Genomic DNA, 11276 nt, shown 5'->3' on the forward strand with positions numbered 1-11276 from the left:
GTATCTTTGATATTGCCCAACCCTGGTTATAACCAATTGAGTGTTTAACGCTATAAATAATTTAAACGTTATGAAAAATTTAGCGTTTTGCGTTATTTAAATTAGTGTAAAATTTGAAACGTTTTCAAATGTAGTAATACTATAAAATACATCATAATTTTTGTTTCTTAATAAAATACCCATTAGTTATATAAAAATTGTCTTGGTCTAAAAATTCTAGGGGGGAGGGCGACTGCCTCCATCGCCCCCCTCAAATACGCCACTGCCTATACTTCACCTACCTACCTACCTATCTTGGTATTTAATTTAAAATATATAAATCTAAATTGTTTATGATATTTTTATCAAAAAAAAAAAAAAAAAAATGACAAATTTGATCAAAGCCATGGAACATTTAACCGTTCCCATATTTTTACACCAATACAAAAATATAGTAAAACTAAATTTTTTTTCTTTATAAGTAGACATAAAAATAAAATTTGGTAACAATTGCTATTTATCAATATTAAGAGATTCTAACTATCAAAAATAAAATAACCAATTTAATTTAAAATATTTTTTAATTTAAATAAATATTTTAGAAAAAGTTATTGAAAATATTATAAATGCAAAGATAATTGGAGTAAAATTTATGGGATTTGAATTTGGAAACCAAATTTTTAATTCCATACCGTTTTTTAGTGTCAAAATTTGGAAATTATCCTTAAATAATTAATTCAATTCAAAGAATAAGTACTGAAATAATTGAATATTTATTTAAATGTGGATCAATGCAGCCATTCTCTCATGAAATTCCCGCAGAGTGTTTTCCCAAAAATTCTCAAGGTAGATAATTTCATTATAGTTGCTAGTGGAGAAAACCACTCAGTAGTTCGTCGAAAATGAATGTCCTATTCTAAGATTAATAACCGATTATACTGTGTTCATTGTGCATTATTTGGTAAAAAAAGGAAATGTGAATGGATATGCAATGAGATTTCAGATTGGAAAAATGGACCTGTCAAAATTTGTAAAAACGAAGTTACGGAAAGTCATACTTTTGCTTCGATTAAAGCAATATATAAAGAAGCAGCTTTTTTTCTTATTCAATCAATGAAATAAAATTAAATGAAAAACTAGTAATGAATAAAGATGTTATCAACAATTTAATAGACATTATATTTAGGTAGACATAGTTTACCATTTAGAGCAGGCCCTATTATTTGTACAATTTCGGACTGCACACTTGATTTTGCTGCTTTAAATGAAAAATTAGTCTTGCTACTGTCTTAGAAAAAGGAATATATTACATACATATATATATATGCATTAAATTTTAAAAAATTCAATAATACTCATATTTCCTATTAGTTGGCTTATTATTTAATTTTTATTTTGTAGACCGTAGTGTACACTTGTACATTCGTGGTACACATTGTGTGTCGGAGTGCACATAAAAATAGGGCCTGGTTTAGAGGCCATAGAGAAGGTTGGAAAGATAAAATCCGTGGAAACTTTAAAGATTTAACAATTTTATTAGCAAAATATTCATCGCCATTAGCATCGCATTTAATTGAAGTTCACTTAAAGGGAAAACACATATATCATTTTACCTCATGGCAACGGCAAATCCAATTAATTCAAGCTATTGCTACTCAAATACGTAATTCAATTAAAGATGAGTTATTAACACGTTCACTGCTGACCGAATTATGCATTAGCGCGCGCATAGCCGTAACCAAAAACCAGTCTCGGCTGATACTGTCAACTACGTGCTGACACCGGCGTTGCGCGCCCGATTCATGCTAATAATAAATAAGAATCCACAATTATATCTAAATAAATACTTTAATAAATATAACTGTTCATACATCACACTTTTAATTATGTTTTTCAATAATATTACGATACTATTGAGTTTATAAGTACTTTGGTTTTTTCTCAATTTGTACTACAACCAGCGGTTACACAAAAATGTAAAATGAAAATTCAACTTTTTTTTTGTATAGATTTATTTTTAATATTTAATAAAATGAAATAAAATAAAAAAATACTACTTATTGAATTAGACTGTAGTTTTTAACTCACAAATAAGTATAAATATATATAAAACAATTAACATAATTTTTAATTTATATACTTCTGTGAAATTCTTCGAAGCAGTCTAGACAAAATCCTGGCTCGTCTTCACACATTGAACAATAAAACGACGTCATTTTTCGTACTCCTTTTGAACTGCATAGTTTACATTTCTTATACATGATTTTGTTGTTTTTATTTTTAGATACTTTTTTTGAAAAATGTAATGCATTATTATTTGTTGGTTGTTTTTCAGTAATATTACTTTCCCCAGAATTTAATAAAGTCGAAATAATTTTTAACCGATAGTCGTAAAATGAATTTTTTTTTTACATTTTTATTATACAATAAGTACGAATTAAGTAGTACGAATTGTATAAAGTGTATTCCTAGTTTCTTATACCACCGCAACGTTTTCCTTTCGCAAGGATAATAGGAAAGCATTTGATCCTCTCTGTCAATGCCCGACATATATTCATTGTACTTTGTTATGGAAAGAGGTTTCGATTTAATTATTCCTCTTCTATTAGTTATACTTACCAAATCGTGTGAATGTTCTGAAGATATTGCGATCACATATCGTCTGTCTTTCCATTTTACCACACCAACTCCCTTTTCTGTATATTGATAAATTGTTTCACCTTTCTTCGATTTTTTATCATTTATAGCTTTAGGATTATTTTTTCTATTGGCTCGTAAAGTACCCGTACAGTATGTTTGTTTTTCTAATAAATAATGTGCTATCTTGACACTGTTATAATAGTTGTCCATATAGATTGAATGGCCTTTGTAATAATAACCTTCCATTAGTTTCTTTACAACGTATTCGGTATGATTTAACTCTTCTGATGTACCAATACCTTTTCCTGAATAAATTAGAACTCTATGAACCAATCCCCACGACTCAGTCATCATATACAACTTAATCCCGTATTTGTGTCTCTTATTTTTTATATACTGACGAAACATAAGTCTTCCTCTAAATAAAACCATAGATTCATCGATCGATACATTTTTAGATGGTTGGTAAAGTTCTTCCATTGTTTTATTGAAATAATTTGTCATTTTGTCGATTTTATGTAAGCGACTTGTAGGATTATCATTTTGTTCTGGAATTTTGCAAAAATGTAGGACTCTGAGCTATAGCATAAATCGGTTACGACTCATAGTACTTCGAAAAATATGAAAATTGAAAAGCTCATTGGTTTTCCAATAGTCTTCTAATCTATTTACGCGAATAGTACCCGTGTGAAATAAAAGAGCAATACATTTTTTCATTTCAACAACGTCTGTATTTTTCCAAGTTGAAGTACGAGAATTAGACCGATCGCTGTTCAAAAAGACTTCAACTGCATATGAATTTTCCTCTTCTACTAAAAACTCCCAAAATGTGTTTGTAACAAATAAATTATATTTAAATAGATATTTGAGCTAACTAATCCTTTAAGTATATTTTTACAAGGCGTATAAATTGATTTATTGGCTGCTACTGAATATATATAATGTGTATTTGAAAATATTCAAGTTTTCAGAGATGACAATCAGTTTAAAAAATTAATCGAAGATAAAAATCAGTTTGTATTATCTAGAAATGACGAATTATTAATAATTAAATAAATTAAATTACGAATTTCACGCCATTAGTAGCAAATAGAAGAACAAAAGCCGGGTGAAATTATGTCTAATGAATCTATCAGCTGTCCACTTACAAATTTTAAAATTAACACATACTTCACAATCATTGACATTGTGTGTAATAAAACGAAAGGAAGATTTAATGACCAGTCAACACCACTATATAAAGATTTATCACTTTTTCAAGTAAAGCAAATAATAGAAGTTAAAGAAAAATCAAATTTACCAAACGATACATTTAATGGTTTTGAAAAAATATATGGACAATTTGTAAAGGCTGAGGATTTGAGGCGTGAATACAATTTGTAAATTTATATTTAATGATTGCAAAATTAATAAAATTACCAGAGAAGTTACATAAGCCAATACCATGTGATGATGATACCAGTAATGACATCGAAAAAGAGAACTCAGAAAATCATATTGTCAACAACGTCTGGAACAATAAATATAGTATACATGGTATGTCAATAAAATGGGCTAAAAGAAGTGTTTGCAGCTATTTATACGGCGTTAAGCATTGGACTAACTTTACCAGTATCAAGTTCATCTTCAGAACGAGCCTTCTCAAAATTAAAATGAATTAATAGTACAATCGCAGAAGTACGATTGGATTCTCTGATGTTAATATCATGTGAAAATGATATTGACATTGACTCTGACTTATTTATTAATATTTTTACATCATACAGTACAGTACTAAAAAAATATTATGTTAATCAAATAAGTAGGTAACAGGATGCAGTAAGCAATGAACATATTATATTTATTAATTAATTATGATGTTATTTATGTAAATAGTTTCTATTAGTGCATGTAACTCTCAATGCATCCATAACTGTATGTCCACATAATATGATCTTAATAAAAATATAAAATATAAATCAGTTTTATTGTCAATATCCTTTTCTGATGATCGTTTATCATATAATTAATTTCTATGCTAATTAAAAATTAAAGTACTTATATATATATATATTAAAATATTAAATAATGCGAAAATTTAGTAAATAATACAATTTATTTGTGAAAATAATATTTTGAATTTAAAAAATCGGTATTGACCGGGGGGTGTGAAAGGCTCTGCACCCCATGGCTTAGGTTTCATACCGTATAAAGATAGGTGGGTATAAATTAATGAAATTTGCTACACCTAAAAAAAATTAGTTCGGCGCCACTGTGTTGTATAATGTAAAAATTTCAATTTTGACGGTGCATTATGTAAGCAATTGTGTGACAAAATTATTTATAAATGTATAATTAATTCTAATAAGCATCATGTATATTAATTTCTGTAAACAATCTAAGGTGACTAAAAATGTATTTGTTTAGTTATCTATAGCTATTTTATAGATTTAAAACTATTGATTTGATACTATGAAGCTATAGATTTATTTCAATACTTCTACTCAAGAATTTCTCGTAAACTATTCTAATAATATTACTCAATTAATTATTGGCTAATTAACTATCACTATTTGAATTCACAATTTGTACTTCGAACATTTAAAGAGTGATAAGTTGAGTTCTTCTACTGTAGTTATGTTAATTATAACCAAGCCTCGAAAGCATTTCAAGATCATGCAAATAAAATCGAAACTTGGAGAAAAAAAAAAAAAAATTAAAACAAATTAAAGTACAAATACTATAACAAATTAAAATTAAAATAAATACCGACAAATCTGAGCAAATTACTCTTATCTTAAAGAGATCTCCCCTAGAGTGTCCTCGATTAATAGTGGATATCATACTTATTCCTGTTCGAACAGAAATAAAATAATTATAGTTATAATACTAGGTAAAAATCCTTGAAGTCTAAAGAAAAAAACAGCAAACAATAGACTCCGTCTCCTCCGTCCTTTCCTCACTTCCAGAATACCATTTCAAAACAAACTACTTATATATGTCATTATACTAGTTTGGTCTTATGGGATCACAATCTGGGGTTCTTCCAAGCCCTTAAAACACCAGGCCAATTCAGGCTTTCCAATCAATTGCATTAAGACTATTGACCAAACAATGTATAAACGTTTCCACTAAAATGTAAGCACACATAGCATTATTCTAATATCCCATATGTCCACCGTCATGCCTTCGAAAATATCCGCCACGCAAATTAAAACGAAAATAGTGTAAAGATCTATTGAATTAGCAAAATAAATGTTATTCAAGTTTTTCTTATCTTATTTTAAATATCCAATTTGTGTATTGTAATAATTTGTATTCAGAATGTTAATTGGCTTTTAATAATAATAAAAATAAAGTTGAGTTCCTATACTTAATTATATGTAATAGAGAAACCGTATATGTCAAAAGCTTCTAACCTTACTTCCAGAGCATTAGATGACTATTAGTGAGCTTATCAAATATACGAGTACTAGGAGCACAGATGGGCAACAATAAGAATTTATCTAGCATAAGCGTTTAAAGTAACTTTTGTTGGGCCTAAATATTTTTTGGAATTTTTTTTTTTTGACTTGAAGGTTATAACCTAGGTTAGCGACCTATATTAGCGATAGGTTATAACATATCGCTAATATAGGTCGCTAAAAACTATAATTAGGTTGGTTGCAATGAATTTGTCGCTAGACTGTTTGAGAAAAACCAGGACCCGATTGTTAGATTTGGGTCCATGAATATTTTCACATTTTAGTAGACCATTTAATAAAAAAAATTTTAATATATACTCCATTAATATTTGTTTCTATTCGACCATATTCTATTATTTATTTGCGTGGTTTGAACATGGGTTGGTACAACTTGATAAATTTTTATTAATATTTATGTATGCCCAGTCCGCATATTAAATTAAACAGGCCTACAACATTTTTTCAATAATTATGGCCACTTTAGCCCTGAACTCTAGTGTAAAGTACAGAACTTTATTAGCAGTAGTTTTTAGTTAAAGTAATAATTGTTGGTCTATGTATAGAACAAAGATTATGATAATATGATAAAAACTTCTTGGTTGGGTTTATTATTCCGAAACAATTTTTTTCTCTTTCGATATATATTTCGCATTGTCTCATTAAATTCGATCTTAATGAATATTTAAAACGTAAAAATGAATAATGAAATTCATTGATTTATAGTTCATGAATTGAAACAATGTTACATTATATAGTATGGGGCATAAAAACGTAATAGGTAGTTAACCAAAAATGTATTGAAACTAAAACGCCACTTATACGTTTCATAGTATGTTTCCTTAATTATAATAATATTTGTCTATTATTTTTGCCTATATTGTATAAGGGAATCCCGAACTTTGCGAGTGACATATTATACAGCGAGGGCAATAGGCTCATAAATGCATAACTTATGAGTAGAGCAGAGGACTTGTGGCATTTGCATATTTTTTTGCACAGTCACAAAAATAACAGAGTGCGAAACAAATATGTTTCATGCTTCTACAAAGCTAGTTTTGAAATTTTATTGTACATATAAATGCATATTTTGCATTTCTTTGTTTTTTAGGGCATATTTCTTCCATTTTATACTTTTAGATGCATATTTAAAATAATTTATCATTTTATCAATAATTTTTCGTTGACGTTTTTATTTATTTATACAAACAAAATTACGTTGAATTTAAAATGATTTTAAATTTTGATCATAATATTAATATGGTTTTTGACGTTTTCCAGACCTATCATGGTTTTACTAAAAACACGTCTCGAGAGTTGTTGTTTAGTTTGATTGTCGGGTTATTAATTTTATTTATAGACAGATGACATAATATGAACAATATTATTATATTAATGCACAAAATATTGATACGGGCTACGGGGACGCCATATTCATATTTCAGTAATCGCTGTGTTTCTCAACGGTTGACAGTCCTAACACGAACTATTTACTATTTATTATAAAAAATGCCTAAAATAAGTATCCAGATAAGAAAACCCATAAAATAAATCCAATTAGTTCATTGTAACTTGTAAGTTGTTAAATAAAATTGTAAATAAAATGTATTCATTATAATAAGTACCTACAGAAAAAATTCTTATTTTTTGATAGCATTGATTTTAGAATATCTAAAAGGTTCATGAGGATCTACTATATTTTCCGTGGACAGGCCCCTTAGAGAATTTTTTTTGGCGCGTAAAATGTCTTAATATGGCATTGCATAATCTCGTTTATGAAATAAACGGCATATTTTTTTTACATTATGTCACTTACTCATGACTATATGTTTCGTACAAGTCCATAAACACACCATTTATTTCACTAAGTATACAGATTAATTATCAGTTTATTCAGAGACATTTATCACAACTGACGTAACTATTCGATCATAAATTAAAGATAACTGGCAAATTGAAAAATATTTTTTTCCTAATAAAAAATTACACAACAAAACCTATATCAGTTTCTTTATATATATTATATGTATTTAACCTTATGGTCATTATATAAGTAATTAACAGTTCTCTGTTATTATACGATTCACTGAAAGCATTTCAAATATTTTCAAGGCTAAAGTTCTTTCATTATATGTAGGTATTATTTATTATATTATAAATAGTTATATAAAGAAGTATTTCATTTTATCTGTATAGTGAATTATTTTTTTAAGATAATTACGTATATTTTTTAGAATACTTAACATTAATAAGTAACTAACTAAACCAATACAATTAGATTATTAATGTTATCTGACATCATATAATAACTCTTATCTAATAATACGTATTATATTATTAATTTGATCATATTACACTTTGACTTAAGAGTTTACACATATATTAAATATATATTTATTTGTTTAAACTGTTGATAATAATTCAACCATGAACAATTACCTTTTAAATAAGTTCATATGTTCAAATTATTGACCATTGTAAATATTTATAACATTACGTACCTACCTACCTTATATTGTTATTATTAAATTATTTAATACGTAAATACTGTATTAATTAATTTCTAGATCTTGAGATAGGACTAAGGAATGTATATATACATCGTGGATGTAAATATAGAACTATAGTCTATCATCTATGGACTACTACTATAAATTAATTATACATTTAACATATGTTACTTCAAGACAACTACATAAAATTGTATTTTTTTCATTTCATAAATAAAGAAATAGAATCTATTTCTTTAATTTTTTCTTTTATTATCTGATAATAAACTGGATTTTAATTTATACACAATAAGGGAAATCAAAAATAATTAAGCTTAACTATGGTATTTTCCTTTTTCTTTTTAACTTTTACATTAAGTTAAGGATTATTCTTCCATTATTCTAACTTTATAATTAAAAAATCTAAAGCATAGATTTAATTTAATTAGTGTATTGTTAACTGATTGTTTTCATAAACAACTATAATAGACATTGTATTTTATTTCATAATAAATTGTGAAATTTTATCCATGTGGACTTTGATTTTGTTATAAATGCAACTTGAAAAAATGAGTCAGGCATTTATGATAAATACATTTTTTGCAGTACCTTCAAATCATTTTTGTCAGATCACAAAATAATTTTATCTTATTTTTAAAATAATAACTGATATTCATACAGATACATATATATTATAAAATATAAAACAAATTACAATTTTCAGGTGTAAACTAATTTTAATAAATATTAAGAAAATATTGTAGGTTGTCAGAACAGATTACATTTATATTTTAAAAATGACAAAAAATATTGAAATAAAAACATTACATTTTTTTTTGATTTTGTTAAAATTTATCATCAGTCTCATAAATGAAAGTAGTTTCCAAAACATTAACTTACACCTAAATTAATTTGGGCTCCAATATAATAAATAAAGAACTACCACCAATTTGATGAAAAATTAAATGTTGCACAATTATAGAAATAAAAATAAACCGTTGTTAAAATACAAATAGTCATAAATATATACTTCTGTATTTCCATTAATTACTATTTGCAAGAGAGATTTAATTTAAGTTTTAAATTAGCAGCCAATTTGTCCAAAAATTCAAATGTATTCAAATAATCAGATCGTTGAACACCATTCATCCCTTTAATGCATATAGCCAAATCTTTAGTCATGAACCCACTTTCTATAGTTTCTATGCAGACTTCCTCCAATTTATTTGCAAAATCTTCCAATTGTTTGTTGTTGTCCAATTTTGCTCTATGCAACAATCCTCTAGTCCATGCAAAGATAGATGCAATTGGATTTGTAGATGTTTCTTTACCTTGTTGATGCATACGATAATGTCTAGTAACAGTACCATGGGCAGCTTCTGATTCAACAGTCTTACCGTCAGGGCAAATCAGTACAGATGTCATCAATCCCAATGATCCATACCCTTGGGCAATAGAATCAGATTGAACATCACCATCATAATTTTTACAAGCCCAAACAAATCCTCCTTCAGATTTCATGGCATATGCTACCATATCATCAATTAATCTGTGTTCATACCAAATACCTTTAGCTTCATACAATGGTTTATACTGTGTATCATAAATTTCTTGAAATATATCTTTGAAACGACCATCATATTTTTTTAAGATTGTATTTTTAGTACTTAGATATAAAGGAAGCTCCCTAGATAGAGCAAACTTCAATGAAGAATGTGCAAAATCTATAATAGATGCATCTGTATTGAACATTCCCAATGCAACTCCTGCACCCTTGAAATCATTGACAACTTCTTCAATTTTTTCATTACCTTAAATAAAAATAAATAAAAATTTACATTTTATATGGTAAAATTAAAATTATAAAATGTACAAATCATCATGTACTAAAAATCAAAATGTACCATCATTAGAAGTCCATGTTAATGTAAGTTTGCCAGCTCCTGGAACAACAAAATCTGTAGCCTTGTATTGGTCAGCATGAGCATGTCTTCCAATTATTATTGGTTTTTCCCATCCTGTAACCAATCTAGGGATGTTTTTGCATACAATAGCTTCTCTGAACACAGTACCACCAAGAACATTTCTGATGGTACCATTAGGACTTTTCCACATTTTTTTAAGTTTGAATTCTTCAACTCTCTTTTCATCTGGTGTAATAGTAGCACATTTGATTCCAACATTGTACTTTTTTACGGCTTCAGCACAATCTAATGTAACTTGATCGTTTGTCAAGTCACGATTTTCCATCCCCAAATCATAGACGTGAAGTTCGATGTCCAAGAATGGTAAAATTAATTTTTCCTTGATCAAATCCCAAATAATACGTGTCATTTCATCGCCCAAAATATCAACGACAGGTCCAGCACTGATTTTCGCCATTATTATATTTAATATAAAAAATGAGTTTACAATAACGCCTAAAAATTAACAACGAAACGGATAGTTTAACTGTTCTTTAGATGGTACTAAAGACCGTAACGATTCAAGTTTTAAATTTAAATGATATTCAACTGAGTAGCACACAATTGATTTGATCACTGTCGACGGAAATTATATTAAACGAATAGGAATTACATCAAATTGGATGCACGATAACAATGTAGAATAAAAACCGGACTTCGCACTAATCGCAAACCGTCTACGTGGAAGGTGGAACCATTGATTACGACAAACTCATATGTTTTTTTTTCCTCTTATAATCGATATTACATGACCACGAATATAA

The 11276-nt window shown here is 27.6% G+C and overlaps 2 protein-coding genes and 1 pseudogene across 2 annotated transcripts; 1 reads left to right on the top strand and 2 right to left on the bottom strand.

The window, feature by feature from the left end:
* Positions 1 to 565: 565 nt before the first annotated feature.
* Positions 566 to 1758, top strand: LOC112691392 (annotated as a pseudogene).
* Positions 1759 to 2455: 697 nt separating this feature from the next.
* Positions 2456 to 4346, bottom strand: LOC112691381 (piggyBac transposable element-derived protein 4-like). The gene is made up of 5 exons (XM_025565621.1): positions 4224 to 4346; positions 3292 to 3438; positions 2763 to 3198; positions 2599 to 2675; positions 2456 to 2512 (listed from the first exon to the last, which is right to left on the bottom strand). Exons 1-5 carry the CDS (start codon positions 4344 to 4346, stop codon positions 2456 to 2458), a joined length of 840 nt encoding a protein of 279 aa, XP_025421406.1.
* Positions 4347 to 9546: 5200 nt separating this feature from the next.
* LOC112691395 (isocitrate dehydrogenase [NADP] cytoplasmic) lies at positions 9547 to 11249 on the bottom strand. Its single transcript, XM_025565635.1, has 2 exons — positions 10453 to 11249; positions 9547 to 10359 (listed from the first exon to the last, which is right to left on the bottom strand). Exons 1-2 carry the CDS (start codon positions 10928 to 10930, stop codon positions 9599 to 9601), a joined length of 1239 nt encoding a protein of 412 aa, XP_025421420.1. The 5' UTR covers positions 10931 to 11249; the 3' UTR covers positions 9547 to 9598.
* Positions 11250 to 11276: the final 27 nt, after the last annotated feature.

The sequence above is a fragment of the Sipha flava genome, unplaced genomic scaffold, assembly GCF_003268045.1.
Source record: "Sipha flava isolate LNK unplaced genomic scaffold, YSA_version1 609_pilon_pilon, whole genome shotgun sequence".
Lineage (NCBI taxonomy): Eukaryota > Metazoa > Arthropoda > Insecta > Hemiptera > Aphididae > Sipha > Sipha flava.

What these genes read in the sequence shown, in the direction of transcription:
- LOC112691381 (XM_025565621.1), bottom strand. Translation starts at nt 4,346, where the DNA reads ATGTCAATATCATTTTCACATGATATTAACATCAGAGAATCCAATCGT. An exon ending in TTCACACGGGTACTATTCGC is followed by an intron (nt 3,199 to 3,291) that starts GTAAATAGATTA and finishes TTTATGCTATAG; the next exon opens with CTCAGAGTCCTACATTTTTG. An exon ending in AAAACAAACATACTGTACGG is followed by an intron (nt 2,676 to 2,762) that starts GTACTTTACGAG and finishes ATCAATATACAG; the next exon opens with AAAAGGGAGTTGGTGTGGTA.
- LOC112691395 (XM_025565635.1), bottom strand. Translation starts at nt 10,930, where the DNA reads ATGGCGAAAATCAGTGCTGGACCTGTCGTTGATATTTTGGGCGATGAA. An exon ending in AACATGGACTTCTAATGATG is followed by an intron (nt 10,360 to 10,452) that starts GTACATTTTGAT and finishes TTTTTATTTAAG; the next exon opens with GTAATGAAAAAATTGAAGAA.